The sequence below is a fragment of the Lissotriton vulgaris genome, chromosome 6 (assembly GCF_964263255.1).
Source record: "Lissotriton vulgaris chromosome 6, aLisVul1.2, whole genome shotgun sequence".
Lineage (NCBI taxonomy): Eukaryota > Metazoa > Chordata > Amphibia > Caudata > Salamandridae > Lissotriton > Lissotriton vulgaris.
The window spans coordinates 1,114,724,363-1,114,742,978 of NC_141694.1; the positions used below are offsets into that span (position 1 = coordinate 1,114,724,363).

The following is an 18,616-nucleotide window of genomic DNA, read 5'->3' on the forward strand; positions in this document are numbered from 1 at the left end:
AGTAAATGCGTATGCAATGCTTTCCTCGAATCCTCTTTAGTGTTGGTTTTTGGACAGTTCGTTTTTCATTTAACAATTTTTTAAACCCCACTGAATAAGGAATATTAATTTTCTAAACAATATTTTTGGGGTGTTAACTAATTGTATTATTGTTGGTGGTATTTAGTCAGTCTTTTTAATACAGTCTGATCTAGACTTTTGATTTGTTTAACTATATTGTTGTTTGATTGCATTGTTACACAATCTTCCATATGCACATTTCTCCAAGGTTTTGCCATGTACCTCAACTGTGGCTATCAAGCATGCTTTCAGCATTGACACCCTTAGGACGACTGGTTTACACTTATTGAGCCGTCTGCTTAAGACGTGTAGGATCTCACTCATGGATCTCATGAAGTCAGTGATATTCCTTTCCTATTGTCTACCATTTGGATTCCACCAATGTCAGAATGAAATGCAAACTGCACTCCCTTGTGTATTCTGGGCAGCAGTGCAGTGTGGGTTAAAAAAAAGTGCAATTATTGGGCTTGCAGTTCTTTTCCCAGAGAGGCCTCTTACATCCAGGCCACTTGCTAATAGTAGCTGCTTTGAAGATTGACCTATTCTGCACCTGTATCCAGTAAGCCTTCAGTGGTGAATTTATTAAGGTAATATAGTGATGAGGGAATCATAGGATGGTGTAAACGAAAATAACGGTGCAAGTAACAAGAATTTATGATGTGGCAATGAGCTATATGGTGGGCAACCCAATTACTTGTACAGGGAAATTAATTTACGTGCATGAGAAAATGATTCTGCTCTGATCAGGCAACACATTATCTGCATTAGCGTCAGTAGTTATCCAAAAGTGGATAATTGCAAATATTAGTTCAGAAATCTGTGCCGGGTACATTCCTTTAATGGGATAATTTATGATGTGTATGGGAGTAATGTTTGACCTATGCTTGGGAACGAATAATCTATACTGAGATAGGAAAAGTAACTTGGCTTTAATGGAGCTACAGGACATCTATGATGGAGCAGTCGCTGAGCTGTGCTAGGGCAATGAATGAACTAAATTGGAAAATCAACAATTCAGCTAGATGACATTGAAGACTCGTAGATGTGTCCTGGAGTAAATAGTAGGCCAATGACGGCTTAGTTGTGAGCAGAAAACGAGTAATCATCGAGCTCAAAATGAGCAGTAAGTAAGCTGCTGATGGCAATGATTGAACTGTACTGAGGCAAAAATGGAATAGAAGGGAGTCTGATAGTTTTCACTCTATCTGATGAGTGGTGTTTGTTTTTTAAAACTTCCAAAATTCACTTAGCAGACAGACTTGAAACTTTCTGTACTAGATCTTAAAAAAGAAACATGTTGCAGGAGCAGAAAGTGAATTGTTTGCTTTAAAGTCTCAATCACGTTATGTTCTCTACCTGTGCAGACCATCATTTAAGATTCTTTGTTGGTACATCTTTTTAATTATATTTGGAATGAGAACGAAAAGATATTAATACATTTGAGTAGTTTAAGCAAATGTGTATGGTTATTCCCAAACCACGTTTTCGTGTCAGTTCCACATTTTGCTTTTGCACATTAAATGACCAATATTTGCTATTGCTGTACCATAATTGCTCTCTTACATACTAATTACAGTAGAAGTAGTTTGCTGTGTCCTTTCCATCTTCTAGACCACCTATGTAGATTCATATTTTTTATTGAAGAATGTCATATTTAACATCATGATCCAATAATATTTGTTTAGCACTGTCAGGAACATATTAGTTTAGAGGTTATGGTATTAACAAGACTAAAACTGAATTATTATTATTTTGCACTTCAAAGGAAACCCCTCTCTCCGTATAATTTGAAGTCAGTCCATTTTGTAGCCTAACATTTGTTTGGGAGTAATTTATAAGGAAGATTGTACTGCTGTCTACGATAATTATGTTTCACTCATAGCTATGATTAGAACGTTTTTCTCAAAATGGGGAATCTGCCACAATTGGTCATGCTTGTCTCGTGAAAATGTTGGGCCTACCTCTATTCCCGTTTCTTTTTCTGACCTTTTGATGTTATTTAACAAATGTTTTTCTCCCAAAACATTGGCATATTTTCCAGCTAAAATAATTCTCAATTTTTTTAGGGAATCAGGAAGGAATCGCCTTCTCTGATCTCCGCTCATAGTATGTGGCCTCTCTTGCAATCTAAATTAGAAGATTCATAACCAATATTGATTTGTTTGGTAATGCAATACTAACTCATATGCTTAGAGAAATCAATATATTTTAAATATTCTAGTTTCTCCAGTTACAGAAAGTATCCATAAAAGTATGATATAAGACCCTTAACATTCATAGTAAGAATAGAACTCTGCTTCATACATGCTCCACATTCCTGATATTCATGCCACAATTCTTCTATGTTTATTGTCTCAATCTGTTCCGGTCGTAACGCCTGATCCAATTGAGCATTGTTAAAATTGGTAATCTGTTTTTTCAAGTTTGCCTTAAACAAATCTCTTTTTTTCAACAGCCCGAAATGGTGTTGGCTGACTGGATTAATGTTGCTTATTTCCAATTAAATTAATTGATTAAACGATTTCCATTTCCATTGATGATACACATTAAAGAATTAACTTTAAGATAAATATACTAGAACAGGTAATTCAATTCCGGATGGGCCATTTATATAAGGTATTGTGACCAGATACCATTGCAGAATTCAAAGGAAATGGTTTAATGCAACTGGAATAATCCTCAATGATAGCCAATTGGTCCAAAATGAATAGTTTTTCCTATTGTACAGTTAGAAATTCCAATTTCCAATGCATGGAATTTTCCAAAAATAGATGTTATAATACACTCCTCAGAAATGTAATACATTTTCTTCCCAGCTTTCTACCTCTTGCCAGCGATGTGCTAACAACTCCCTAGGTAATGAGAAGCATATGTTCTTTGACTACCTATATACATCGCTAAATCATGATGCAACATTTTTTTGTTTCTTAAGTGAACAAATAGGCTTAAAACTTGCATCATCCCCAAAAGCCATCTTTCACTGACTCGTGGATATCCCCTTTCCCCTCTTCACTCAACCAATGGAACAATAAAATGGTTAGGAATAGGAAACTGGAATATGCTCTGTTTTGCTGCAATCACGACAAAAACGTATACGATGAAATATGGTGTATTTTCCACTAAAATTCTATCTTCATTGTTATGTCATGTTGTTGCAAGCATTACGATAAATTTACATTTTGATTGTACTTTCCATGTAATCTTTTATGATTAAATATTCTGTATGATATGATTTTCTGAATTCACCATCTTAAAAATAAATTAAAAAAGAAGCAATAAGATGTTAAAGAAATGATCTGGTGGCGATAGTTATAGACTTCTTACAACAAGAAGCAGCAAGTCTTTAAGTGTTTTTGTAGTCAGAATTCCTCTTTCTGTTCTGTTGTGCAGCCTCATTTGGGTAAAGTCTCAAGTTTTGTCTCTCCAGTATCAACACTGTTCCTGTTTGAGTCATTGTCTTATGAACTAGAGTTGCAGTTTTTGAGAGATAGCTTTTTGGGAAGTTATTACATCAGCAAAGAGTTAGTGAACTCGCTTCACCCTGCTTCAAAGCTACCTCATCACCTGAATTTGTTCTCCATTTATTTCCCTTAAACTGTATGCTTGTCTTTGATGCATCTTCGCAATGTACCTTCGTCTCTGATTGTCACTAGGGTCAGGGTTTTTCTTCCCGAAGAGGAGTCAAGCTCCTTTTACATCAACTATGGCAGCATGCGTAGATATTCAAAAGTGCGCACCTATTAGGAGTTAAAGATATTTCTCTCTCACAGATTCTGTCGCCATTACTTTCTGCGTGCCAGTTCCAGATTTCAAATCAAGTTGCAGATCTTCACAGCTTGTTTTCATTGAGCCTCCCTTTTACTTTGAATGTCACAGGGCAGTACAATGATGAAATCTTAGGAGGGGTGAAATGTGTGAGAAGTGAACAGGTTAGTGAGCTTCATTGGAATACAAATTTTGAACAGATTGAAATGAGAAGTGGGGAGGGCACCACATGGATACCCAGAGTCAGCATGACACCCGGCTGGTCATTATAAAAACAAGCATTTGTAAAGTCAGTACATCGGGACCTGGAAATCTAGTGATATGCTTCATTTAAAAAGAAATTATGACATGCATATGCCACAAAAGTATAAGGAAAAAAATGCCACTACTTAAACATGGTGACCATTAAAAATGTGAACAAAAATAACCATTACACATTTCTTTTTTAAGTAGAAAGATTGTATTTACATTGTATTGGTTATCAATAAACCATTTGCCTTGTACAGTGGAAAAGGTTATATCAATTGCACCATTAACATCAAATACAGTTGGAGCTAGTCGCACAAAATAACCTCCACCCTTAGACTAACATTAGTGCAAATGGTGGCTAGATCGCCTATCCACGATCGTCCCACAATTTCTTCCATACTTGGTTATATTTACAAGGGCATCCTCTAGCCCATCACACGTAATTTTAACTGTACACATGCATGCTAACAGACCGGTACACCTAGAACAGGTTTAGAAAACAGTTTTAGTTTTAATGCATATCACAGGCAAATAGTATTTTTATGGGTTCAAAGAGAAGGTACTAACGTCTTTGAATTATTGTAACCTCAAGATTTATGTCCTAATTTAGAGATTAGCAGACAGGTTACTTTGTCGCAAACTTGACTGATATCTCGTCCAGCTTACTAGAAGTGCTTTATATCGTATGGCACTTATATTATAATGAGGAGGAAAGGCTTTTCATCAGAGCATCCCATCCACCAGATTCAAAATCAGCCCATAGCTTAAACACACAAGGATGCTTTTTAAAAAATGATAAAAAATAGAAAGAAAAAAAGCAATACTAAAGTAAAGTATCTCCCTTCCAGCCCTGGCCTGAAGTGCACTTCTTTCAAATGGATGTGATCAGGTGAAATGCTGTCACAATGCTATAGGGCCATTAACTGAAGCGGACTGACCTAATGCCCAAATGCTGTCTGCTGTGGTGGTCAGAAACAAAATATGAGTAATAGTTGAACAGACCAGTGGTAAAGAGGGCTGAACCAGATCCCCTCTATGTATCTATATAATTATGCATTTTTATGCATTAATTTTGTGTGAGGCTGGTGAGACAGGTTAACATTGTGTCTAGGATAAATCCATTAACTGGTGAATGGATCAATTGTATTCTGGCATGAAATTCAGATGAAAGCATGTGATTGGGTAACTTTTCGGATGTGAGAACTGACAGACAGAATACATTTCTATCCGAGACAGGGAAGCAGCTACGGTTATAGTTCTACCAATAGTATTGAAATCTGCCTGTTGAAACTGGAGGGTAAATGCTGGGTTCTGTTGTGCACTGATCAGCCCTGATTTGACTAATGCCGTTCCTTAGAAGATAACGGTGATATAGTCTGGGCTTTAACTTGTACTGAAGGTGATGCATTTAAAGTGGATAAATTAACTGGTCTGACTTTTCCCATCCGCTCAGGCATCCACCATGCATTCAGTGTGTCTTTTATAGGCTTTTTGATGTCAGAACATGACAAATTCTAAATGTATTAATAATCAGGATGGACATCTTTACTTTGCGTGACCATTTAAAAAAGAAATCGAGATTGTAGAGCTACAGCCTGGATTGAAAGTAATTTACTTTAAATCTTTTTTGAGCTGCTTTTAGACCAAAAACTAATTTTCTAATTGAGGAAAACAATCTGACATACAACCACCAGGCACATTTTAAAGAATCTACAAAGGTGACCGATGGACAAAGGTATCAACTTTAACACCCAACGTGTCCTCTACAATGCCCCTCACCCAAGAAAAGAACGCAACCTCCTCTATTTCAGAAAAAGGCTCAAGACCTGCCTTTCTTTAACCTTCCCTAACTGATTCACGTATTCCTCAGCTAAGCTGTGCTTGCCAAGTCCATTACATCTTGGTCGTTCTCCCCACTTCCCTTTCCTCTACCCACCCTATCTTAGCCCCGTCTTCTCCTTGTTGTAAGTACTCTAAAGAAAGTCTAATGTTCTGCATGCCGCACATAACAAATGGTCTATAAATTAACCAAATCTGTTTTATATTCATTCAGCATGCAATGTTCATAGTGGCTTATCCTCAGTTCTTTGAAGTCATATTCTGAAGCAGTTATCAAGATTAAAAAAATGACAGCTTGTTTTCAGTAGCACAACATGTGTTCATTATTGTTGTTTCATTGTTACAGCTTTACAACATCGCTGCACCTTCACGCAGCCTGCGGGACTACAAAGTCCAGTTTGTTCCCTTTCACAAGGACCTTGGCTACAAGCACAAGTTCATTTACCGGAGTCCAGAGCTTCATCAGATCCTGAGGTACAGTGTGTGACATTCTATGGATAATCTGCTGAACCTCATACAGTAAATTCAGCAGATAGCTGGCACACAATTGGCAAATTTACAAGAGTCTTAACTAAATGCATTACGTTGGATGTTTGGCAGACTGTGTGTTTGTTCACATTTTCATGGTGTTTGCTATTGAGTCAAAGTGCAGCCGGTGCGGCCATTTTAGTACTTGTCAAAAACCAGCAGTGCAAGGAGGCTGAGTGCACAACTTGCTGCTTCATTGCTTGTGGGAACACATCAAACGGTGCTCAGACAACTAATCCTGGCTCTACTATCGAGAGGAACCACATACTCCATTTTAACAAATGAGTTCCACACTGATTGGCAAATCTGCAGTAGTCCTCTCCAAATGCATCATGGTGGACTTAGTGCAGAGCGGTCTCTACACCCACATTTTTCATAGTACGCGATAATTGCACATCTTTGAAGTTAGGAGGCAGAATATTAACCATTAGGAAAACTGTGTTTAGTTTTATCGCATAAAACTTATTGATTTCATACACAGCATGGTCAAATCTGGCATACTGTTTTATAAATATTATAAAAATATGTCCCGAAAAACAGGAACATGAAAGATGCCTGTTTTCCTGAAGTAAATTTCAGAATGTCACTCCCAGTGAACAAAGTGCCCTTTCCATCCCTGCTGAGTTTTGGTTGCTTGCCGCTAGAGGTGACTATTTGTACCGTGGTGAGTATGAATTGCAGGTTAATTGAATTAATCATTAAAAGACAGTACCAATACATATATTTGGTACAGTGAGCTAAGAGTGGAAGCTCAGAATGAATAGACATATAATTCCGAATATTCAAAATGCATCTCAGTGACAGTGCAAGCTTTCTCACATAGCTTGCTCATATGCCTAATTCAGAGAAAAGCAAAAAACAGAAACACATGATGTTTGGTAATAACTCTAGGTTGCACTCCAGTCTGTCCTTTTGCCAATGCAGACAGTCCAAACATTTCCAACTCAATCTTGATCCTTCTTTGAGAGAAACACGGCACAACCAGCACTGGCAAATTCCCCACTCCCCAATAGGATTACAAGCAACCCGTAGATGGGATATAATGGAGTACACACATCTTGTTTGGAAAATTCTTGGCTTTTTGCACGGCGGCTAACACTATTGCTATTTTTATTTTTAGATTTTATGTCACAGAAATTGCTCTTTTTAGTAAATAAATGCAAATGTCATGATGGATACCCCCTTGCAAAGGTTCTACTTTGTACACTCTTACATTTATATTTTTTTCTTAAATTGAATCTCACATGAAACATCAGCAGGCGTCCTCTAGCTTGGGCTAGCCACTGTCACATGCCCAGAACTTAAGACTGCGTGGCCAGGCACTTCACAGCGAAGACCACTACATTCCTCTCTTTTGGGGCTTTTAACACCCTGCAATATCATACCGCTTGTGCCACATTAGTTTGTGATACATTTTGGAACATGCATTCCCCAGCCTTTTGGCCTGATTGTGGCATGAGTATAGCAGGCCATTTGTCCGCCCCGAGACCCTTAACAATCTTTCTCCATTTCCATGTAAGTTACTTGCTAGTTGTGGAACAACAGCTTGCATGTCTCAAATTATGACATTTTCATTCAAGTCTGTAGGTGAGATTGTCCTTTAGGGAGTCAACGACTTTAAGTGTTTTTCTTTCGTTTGCCGAGAGGAAATTAGTTTGTTTTTCGCAGTGAATGTCATTTCTTTTTTGTGAAATGTCGCATATGTGTCAGAAAGAACGCACAATAAAACACTCAGGGTTTCTTCCTTGCATGCGCTGTAGGTAGTGCTGGCCATTTTTAAAATGTCTGATTTTTAGGAAACAACAAGACTTGGCTTTTCCGATCCCAACTGGAGGAGGCCGATCCATACCTTATCCGGTATGCACTGACTTTTTTTGACGGTTCTTGACGTTTAGCGCCAAAACACTTCCGTATTAGTGTGCTTTATAAACCTTTTACTTACTTACTTACTGTGAATTTCAACAATTTTTGCTTCTGTCTACAAGAGAAGGAAACAACGCTCACAAACTTAGAACTAATCTGTTTGGGGAGTTGGGGGTGATTTGTGTGCTTCTGCCCAGCAGATGAGGTCCAGCGAAAACCACAATAACCACACAAAATGATTGGTTTGTGGACATGTCTGCCACTTCTTGTGTTTCTTTCTGGATACTTCCACGCCTATGACAACTTTAGTCATCATATTTTAAACTTTATATCACGGTTCAATAGCTGGAACCCTCTTGTTTATAATTCCTGGTTTGCTGAAGAAGGCAATGCAGTTTTTCTCGGCACCCTCTACAAGGGCGGCTCCCTCACACCTTAACACAAAATATGGACCTCAGGAGCAAAACCTTTTGTGCCTTTGGAGGTCCAACCCCCTTTCCGATTCTGTTATTGTTTACGATGCTTATAAGAGTCATGCTATTGCACCATCTTCTATAGTTCCACCTGATAAGGATAGCACAGGAACATGCACAGGTGGAAAGCTGCTAGTGCTTTTGCTGTACACCGCAGATACAACAGGTCCCAAATAAATTCTCTGCAATGTTTTGCAGAAGAGGTGGCATACAAGTGCAGGGAAAATTGTAAGGAGAACCTGAATTAGGTTATGTTGTAATCAGATCATAAGTGCTGCTGCTGATTCAGCTGATCTATCAGACCAATGCTAAAGTCATGGTCTTGCCATGAGGTGCTCTTCCAGGCTCAATTCCACTTGTCGCAAGCAAGGGTCTCAATCAAAGGTCTTCAACCTCACCTTCTCAGGCATCACAATTTTTGCCTCTGACTGACCTGAAGAAGAGGAAAAGGCATAAAAACACAATGGAAGGCCTTTCCATTCAGGCTACCTTTAGCAAAAGTTTCAAGCCTCTAAGTGATTTAATCAGCAAGAATAGTAGCCAGCAGTCCTATCACCAAACATGCATTCCTACAAGGGGAACAGATAGCCACCAACCTTTAGCAGCTGCAGGAAACCTCATTATGACGATCAAACAGTAATTCTTGCTCTTCCGTCATGTGATATCCACTCTGTTAGGGGAAGCATCAGCAAACATCAAAAAGAGTGTCAAGAAAACCCCAGAGGCAGATGGGTTGTGAATATTGTGCAAAATAGCTATTGGCTCAGGTTCAAATCTCCTCCACTAGCAGCAAGTCAAAAGAAGTTAGCCTGCCTGCAACAGGAAGTCAACATCCTTCTTCAGTAGCAAGCCAAAGAGAAGTTCCCTCCTTCCAAAAGCAAATAGAACTAATTCCACATACTTTCCTGTGTGAAAGAAATGACCCAAACCTGAATTAATACCAATTTTCAACCTCAAGGCAGAAAACAGGTGGTTAATAAAAAGATTCAGGATTTTAGCCCTTCACCAATTTGAATGTCCACTTCTGTGAGGAATGTTCCTGTTTGATTTCCTATTCAATTCTAAGTTCCACATCCCACTTGTGAAGAAACATCTGAAGTTGTTTAGGTTTCTGGTAGGAAACGACTATTATCAATACGAAGTGCTTTCCTTCGACCTCAAGTCAGGACCAGAAACTTTTTGCCACATCTTAGTACAAGCAGCAGCAGCACACCTGAGAATACTAAATATTTTCACTTGTCCTATTTCAACGACTGGCTTATGACAGACTCAATCCCTCATCAAGCTCTTTAGCACTACCAGTTAACAGATTTTACTCATCACCATCCCAAACTGCCTGTCAATGAGAAAACAACATTAACTGTGATCCAATCTATCCCTTATCTGGTAATGGTCTTGGACACACACACAAGGTAAATGTTTATCCTTTGGAGGATAGACTGTTACAAACCATTTTGAACTGTTTAAAACTACCAAAGACAAATCACCCAGCACCAAGACATATAACATTGCTCTTAGGGTTGATGGCATCATGTATTGGTCTGCCCCGCAGGCTTGTGCTCATTTGAGATAATTGTGCAATAGTGCCTAAAAGATCACCATTGTCAATATTGCAGCAATCTAGAGGATAAGCTAATTCTTGCCACAGCAGCTGCCATATCACAAACCTGGTGATGCCATTCAAAGAACCTAATAAGAGAAGTTCTATTTAATCAATACCTACCAATGCAGACCATTGTAACTGGTGATCACCTAGTGGTACCAGGAGCCCATATGGATCATCTGCAAGGAGCATGAGTTATCATGGAGCTGACAATTCAGCTCTCATTTATGTCTTGAAATTTTTTCAGGATGCACTCTTTGCTGTTGCGTAGTCAATCTAACAAGCAATGTTCTGCGTGAACAGGCAGAGGGGAAGAAACCCCTAATTCCTATTACAAGAAGCCTAATTGATTTGGAAGGAACTCTTAGCCAGAACTCTGCAAATCACTGCAGTACATCTTCTACACATGTTTCCTGCATAACTCCATTGATCCAACGTGCAATGGTAACCAAAATCATGGCACTAAAACGTTTAACATTAGAAATCAACAACTGATTGACCCCTGCGCATCCTTTCTTTCTTACCTAAAACAACATGTTCTCAGTTTGAACCACACAAAGCTTTGGATGATTATCAACGCTTGGATAAAACTTTGAATGTGATATATTTTTCCACTGCCATATCTCAAAAACGCACCAATGCGGTTGACAATATCTATTATGTATGCATTATGTATGCCCACACATCTAAAAGTCTCTTGAACAAATTCAAACTAAGTAAGGCGACTTCAATGTCAGCTGTTGAATAGGTAAGAATCCATTTATTGGCCAACTCTCAAACAATTTGAAAATCAAATTAACATTCCATAAAGTATTACCTCTGTCACAAGTAGGTCCTTTCAGTCTCGTGCCCTTCATGACTCTGCAAATCATATAACTTCTACCAATAGAAAATCCATCACTCAAGGAGTGCCCAGCACCAGTGGCTGACCTATAACAAATCACAGTCCCGTAACACTAACCTTTCGTGACAATTCTGCAAAAAAATAGCTATCATAAATTAATGTGCATCCACTAGATCCAAAGTCCTCTCTATGCACCAACAAGACCGTACATTCCATGCCCCTGTGTACCACTTCCTTTCATCTGGAGCCCAAGACTCATCAAGGAGTTCAGCAGCATTCCCTGAAAATCTCTTGTATCCCCTGGACCCCTGAAATTCTCCAAATAAGGGTTGAGAATGCCCAACTGTACCAAAGGATGCACTTTGCCTTCCACCCCTAGCAACCACCCCTTGTATGCAGGAATTACAAAAGGTTGTTCCACAGCCAGCTCCAGCAGTGATGGAAACCAAGCCTACATGTTCCAAAAATGAGTCACCAGAACTACCCAACACACTTGATTTTTCACTAAGATTAACAACCTCTGAATCATAAGGAACTGGGTTAAAAGCGTAACCCCTGAAGTCTCTCCAACCCTGATTCAATGTAGTCTAGTTCTGCTGCCTCTGGATCATGAATGAAATATATCTGCAGGAAACAAATTAGACACCAAGCAAAGAGTTCCACCTCAGAAGAACCTCACACTTCCTGAATCTTTAGAAAATATTTCTGACTAAACTTCATATCACTGAAATTGAACAAAAACACACATTTAATCTACTATTTCATTCCTTCCAGGTAATACTGTGCTGAGAATCTCTCTTTATGCTTAAGACCTGTTGTCCCTTACCTTGTTAAAGTAGGTCACTGCCGTCCGTGTCCGTCTCAGCAACACTGAACAATGTCACATCTGTTCTTTGAAACTTTACAGAGCCAAATGGCTAGCAGTCATCTCCAGAACATGGATGTGTTGTCTCTCTCTCTCTGTCCATTTCCCTCCAGGCGCAACAGCCTTGCACTGCAACCCAAAAGGCTACCATCTGTCCTGAACACAAAATCTGGGGCTGTTCCAAAAATAGTTCACCCCTACAGACTTCCAGATCCCCCAACTAATACTGCAGCTCTTTGCCTCCTGTTACTGAAACATTGTCCTTATACTACAGAGCATTCTTCAACTTTTGTAAAACCCTGCAACTGCAACAGAGACTTTACCATATCTACATTTAATTCCAAGAAATCCAAACACTGTGAAGTAACCAGACCTGATTTTCTACATTCAGAAGGAAACCTAGTCCCTCCACAACTGGCATTGTCAATGTTAGGTGAAACTTCATCATCTCTCTCTCCTGACACATCGAGAACATGTTGTCTAAATAAATTATTATACATAATCCTCTCTACCTCGAATAATCTGCTACAGGTCTCAAGGCCTTGATAAAAATTCAGAGAGCCAAGGAATTATGAAAAGGTAAACAATGGAACTGGTAGAGCTGCCCTCTGCGCCTGTATGGAAACCTTCCTGGATGACTGGACTTGGAAAATACGAACTCTAGTCTGACCAGCCAATCTCCTGCCTAAAGTAAATCTCTCAGGAGGTGAGTTCCCTCCACTTTGAAATCTCCATAAACCACAGATTTCTTCAACTGAGTTACATTTATTTAAACATGTGTCCTTTTCCCCTAGAAATAAAGTACTTGCACAAATAGTAGATTGTTTCCCACCTCCAGGGTTGCCCCCTTCTGTTGCATTTGCTTTATTAAGCTATCCACAAAAAGTCATAGTTCTTGGCTCTTTTAGTTGAACCCAGTTTGCCTTAAACTATACCTTGTACCCTTCAATTCCTTAAAGGACCCATGGATCCTGCGTGATTATGTACCAATTTCCCAGAAAGAACTTCCAACATTTCTATTGTATGAACCAGTAAAAAAACCATATTCACCTTGAGTTGTACTTGACTGTTGCATCCCCCTCTCAGGTTCCTACTCCTTTGTCTTTCTGAGAAAAAAACCCTGTGCTACCTGTACACCTCAATATTTGCTTTTTCTTTAAGTATCCTGCGTTTCAAAGAAACCTTAGCCTGGCCCTGCCATTTAAAATATCACTGAATACCTTCATCATGTAAGACTGCAGTAAGTATGCCAACATTTTTACCTAGGATTTAACAATTCCTACACCACAGAGAAGCCCTTTTGCTCCTTGTTAGACCCTCTTTTAGCTACGCTCCCCTGCTTGGGGCGACTCATTAAAACCACTTTGCGTCTCTCAGAAATGAACTCAGCATTTGCATTACCCCAAAAAATTATTTGTCTGTTGGCATCAACCTCTCAAAAGAGCTAGATCCTCGTATTCACCCTTCAAATCGGTCTCCTTCACCGTGTCAAATACATAGGCCAAGGGATCTACCACATCCAGGAGCTTACCCTGGCATTGTTTTAGAGATTGTTCTATGCCCTTCAGATGCACCCTTCCACATTTAAATGAGTAAGTGACCAATTCTGGATCCAAAATGGTGGTCTTACACTGTTTGACCCGGACGTGAAGATTCCACCCATATGACCCCTCTCTTTGCTTTCCCTAACCCCTCTCGCTGCTTTCCCTAACTGCCTTCTAACACAATGGCAAATGTAATCCAACATATGTTTGAGTGGCTACCCGTCAGAGCTTCTATGAGGTCTAATATCACTCGGATGAAAACAAAGGCTGTCCGAATGGATCTTTGAACACTGATTATCACTGAGATTTCAAGATATCATCATCTTTAAAATCATTCCAGTTAAATTCATTGCCACTCAAATCTAAGATATTCTCATCCACATCTGTATTCAAGTTTTCTTGTAAGTAAGCCTGTTGAAAGGCATCTTCGATTTGAGGGATATCCTGTTTTTTGTGAAGGCCGCTAGGGACAAGTTCCCTTGCCAGCCACTTTGGACATCCGTCCAATTGGTGTCTGTTGTAACAGACTCTTCCAAATGTGTTCTCTTTTTTTTTTTTTTTTGCACGTACCATAAATCACCTTGCATATCTTTTCACCATCCTCGGGCAATGACCGAAATTCGTCCTTTCGTGCATTTCCTTCCTCTTGTTAGCCAACGCTGACTGTAATATATGATATACTGACTCTCTCAACTCCTCCATCAGCAGCATCTTAATCAAATTCTCCTGGACATCAGAAGAAATTAAAAATGTTCCTTCCACTGACATCCTCACAATAATTGCTTCAATACAGGCAAAGAAAAAATCAGCACATTTAACTTACCAATGAATTCAAATTTCCAAAAGCCACAACAAATATTTTAAAATAACAGCCGCTATCAACTGCCAATTAAACATTTCACTTTTTAAATAGGCACTGCAATAAAGGAGTCACCATGGCTCCTAATGGTGCTCATTGAAATCATTCACAGACCTCATATGAAAAACTCTCTGTCAACAGAGTAAACATCTCAGAAGGCACCTACCTGTTAAGGCAGACGAGCACTCTGAGAGAACTAATTCATCCAATTGCTGTAAACAGAAGAGTATCTCCTTATTGTGGTTTGTGATGTTGTGCCCTCAATCAAGATGGCGAACTTAGCAACAAGCCGCCAAAACACAATGTGTTTGCTTGACATGCTGCACCCGGAGCGTGTGGTGGCTTACGGACGGTGCAATAAGGTGAAATACTATAAAACCTTAATATGCCCCCAACACCCTCTCTCTAGATATGTGTGGTGCAGCGGCCAGAGCGGCTGACTCCAGAGCTTGGGGGCAAACAGTTCGATCGCTGGCGCCTCTTGAGATCCTTAGGGTGATTCGTTTGCGCTTTACAAATACCGGATTTATTTATTTACCAGTATAGTTCAGAGAATAGCTCTTATAACAAAACACTTAATGAAACTAGCAGATCAGATAAAAAAAAGCAAGAAACACTCTCCCATAAAGTAAGATCTTTTGTACTATCAAAATAACTACGTTAAAAACAATTCTAGTTAGACACAGAATACTTATCTGCCACATAGTAGCAAGCAAAAGAGAAAGAGGATGGTGTGCCTATATGGGACTGATGGGTTTTGTTTCTAATTGTGACTTCATCACTAAAGAAGAACTAAAGTTATTGTGGTGCTTTTAAAGTGTTTCCCGCAGAGTAGTAAATAAAGGATATGTATTTACGCATAATGCAAGTCTCCTGTCTTTTCATAAATTCAAAAAAATGCCCTGACATCTTCTTCAGGTATAATGGACCAGAAGCAAAAGGAGAATGCCCTTTAGATCGACTGGTAAGGGACATTACTGTACTCATTTCCACTGATACCCGTGATGGCAATATTTATCATTAAGCTGGCATACTTCTAAGTCACGATGATTCTCGTAGCACCAGAATCCCCCAGGCAGTGCTTTACCTTTGAGAGTAACCACTAAATAGGCTGTTGTGCTGGCCAGCTCTTCTTATAAGTTTGGGGGCCGTAGCCTGTGCACCAGTCGTCTATCATAGAACTCGGCTGGTGAGCTTCTGAACTTACAAAATAATGACACCTGAATTTCTCTCAGGGCTGTATGAACAATTTGAATGAAGTCACAGGTCCATTCATCAGGACATCCCAGGCATTTCAAGTGAACTAGATTCTGCATCTGATATGTACAGAAAACCACTGTCCCTATCAAGTTTAAGAACAAGCAAGACTCCTTTATCTTCTCTTCTGGCACTGTCAGGATTGCAGTTTATTTCAATAAAAGAACACCTTGCACCTATTACATCTCCTGGAAAATGTCCTTCACAGGCCTCTTTTTTCAGAGTCTCAATCCTAAAGGACTTAATAGAGGGGATTAAAAAGGTGTTTTCTCATTCCGCTAGAGTCTAGCGGAATGAGAAAACACCTTTTTAATCCCCTCTATTAAGTCTAGACAGTCTTTATCTTTGGAACTGATCATAGTTATGTTGAAGCTCCTTGCTCCTCCTTTTGAGCCTGACGACAAGGCGTCTATACAACATTTGCCTAGGAAGACCGCGTCCGGTTTGAAATCCAAGCTTTATGCTTCCAAGACCTCTTGTGGACACATCCGGGGGACTTTCTAATTCTTCAGTGCCCATACCGATCTCATTGCCAATCTTTGCTTAGAACCCTGCTTCTTGATATGCTGGACATTTGGAGGGTATTCATATTTGATGTAATTAGACCAAAGAGCAAAGAAAGAGTAATATTCATCAACCATATGTCCATGTGTACTTCTTTAATCTGTTCAAAGCAGCCTATCTCTAGCTGAATAGATTTTTGCATGTAATGCTACTAGAAAGTTAATAACTCTAGACCAAAAGTACATTCTTTTAGAGTTAAACCTACATATGCCATTTTATTGAGAAACATCTTTTGTGGTGGAAGACTGCAAGACAACTACCCAGATATATCTACACTTTCATAAGTCAGAGTCTAGAACAGATGCCCAAGTGGGTCAAGCATCGCTGAGCTTCATTGCTTTTACCATCTTTGAAAGAATAGCCTTTCTATTCTTTTCTTTTCAAAGTTTCTGACTATCAATAAAAATCCCATGATGTTGAAAGACAACTTATAATCCTAGCTTTCTTTCATGGGAGTTTACATTCATGTCAAATGCCACCCTTTCACCTTCCCACTTAAAGTGAGGAATTTAATTGATTCTAGGCAGGATCCAAAGTTTCCGTGCAGAAAGAACTTAGTTAATTTCGACTGCTGCAAGATGGTATACAGGTAGAGTGTGCTTTCTTAAAGGAGAGGGGTCAGTTTTCCAATCTCTGAAGAATGCAGTCTATTTATCTACTTTGCATTTGCATTCTCCCATTTTTTTTTGTCCTCATTATCCACCATGATAACAAAGGTATAACAGGTCTACCGTTTCAATCTCGCTGTCTCAGTATATTTACTGGAAGGGGTTATATAATGGTTCGTGCACCCAAAACCCTACAGCAAAGATTAGCAAACTTCAAGACTTGTACACCAAGACCAAGCATATGTGGAGCCTGCCTTTGTCCAATCAGAAAGGGAAGCCAGGAAATCAAAGACCAAGGCAGCGTAATCATTGGACCCGGGGGAAAAAAAAAACCCTGGACCATTAATTCTACTTAAGCAGATGCCAAAAAGTTCTTTTGTTATGGTTTCGGGATCTTACCAGATCAAGTTTGGAGACCTGCAAGACAGAAGCTTGCCAGTCTAGGAGTGTAGGAGGCCGTTGATCTTTCCACCTCTTGCATATCTCTCTTCTGGCTAGTAAGGTGGAATAGAAGAGAAGATTGTTTGCCGGGGTCCGGACGAACCCAAAGACAAGGATAGAAGGTTGCTGATAGAGGCCCAAAAGGCTGAAATGGAGGGACATTCATAAAACATGTGGGCATCCGTTGCTGCTACTAGTCTGCACCTTGCACATGCTATGGAGGAATTTTGCACACATTTTGCCAGCCTTTGAGGTGAATAATATGCTCTTTGGAGCGTAAAAAGATGATTCCCATGCAACCATGCGGGCTTCACAATGTCCCACAGAACCTTGAAAGAGGGAAGCCAGCGATCTCTTATGTTGCAATCCACTAGAGAAGAGCCCCTTATTCGATCAGGGAGTTGGAAATCACCATCGGACTCCTCTAATATCAGATTGTACCATAGGGACACCTCTTTCTTGCCAGATGGTTTATCCAAAAGTACAGACTCCAACTTTTTGCCACACCCAATTGGAGATAGATTTCGAGAAGAGGCCCCCAGGGCATAGGATCGTGCCCAACTGGTCATTTGGATGTATTTAAATTTAGAAAAGTTGGACCCGATCTTAGATCTTAAAACATCCCGGGGCAGTAAGTTTCCTTCCATAAATAGATCCCCCCATACCTCCATGACTGCAGTGGGGCAGCTAAACTGTCTTCCAGCCACCCAGGGTTCCCAGTAGAGCTCCACAACGGAGCCCTACTCGAGAAGTATCCAAGCTTTGTTACGGCCCTCACTTTAGCACACATTCTCGCCATCCCTTGTAGTATCTTTAGTTTATTTTATTTTTAAACTTCGGGTCTCCAAATTTGAATAGGAAACCTGGCTGTACTTCTCCTTCACCCTTGAGTAAAGCAAAAAACAAGCTACCAACCCCATGGTCTGAGGGCATCTTTAACAGCATTCGTGTGTGTGATAGCTGGAAAGCCCAGGCGTAGGTTTGCAGATCGGGAGCTGCCAAGCCACCCTTCTCTCTTGGTCGCCTAAGCTATTTCCACGCAATCCTTGGGTTTTGCTTATTCCAAATGAATGACGTAATATCTCCCTGTAACTTAGATATAACCAATGGGTCAAAAAAAAGAGGGATAATGTTAAATAGGAATGAGATCTTAGGCAAAATGGTCATCTTAACTAGATTGACTTTCCCCAGGAGAGACAAGGGGAGATATGACCAGGATTGCATCAATCTTCGACAGTCCTTAGCTATCGCCTC

General features: G+C 39.7%; 1 protein-coding gene across 5 annotated transcripts in view; it reads left to right on the forward strand.

Moving 5' to 3' along the window:
- The window catches only part of ABHD12 (abhydrolase domain containing 12, lysophospholipase), a 454,310-nt gene that overhangs the window by 400,649 nt on the left and 35,045 nt on the right, over positions 1 to 18,616 (forward strand). For all 5 annotated transcript variants that reach the window (XM_086927196.1, XM_086927195.1, XM_086927194.1 and 2 more), the window contains one exon: positions 6,260 to 6,387. In XM_086927196.1, the coding sequence (XP_086783322.1) occupies positions 6,260 to 6,387 (128 nt within the window). The remainder of the gene's footprint in view (positions 1 to 6,259; positions 6,388 to 18,616) is intronic.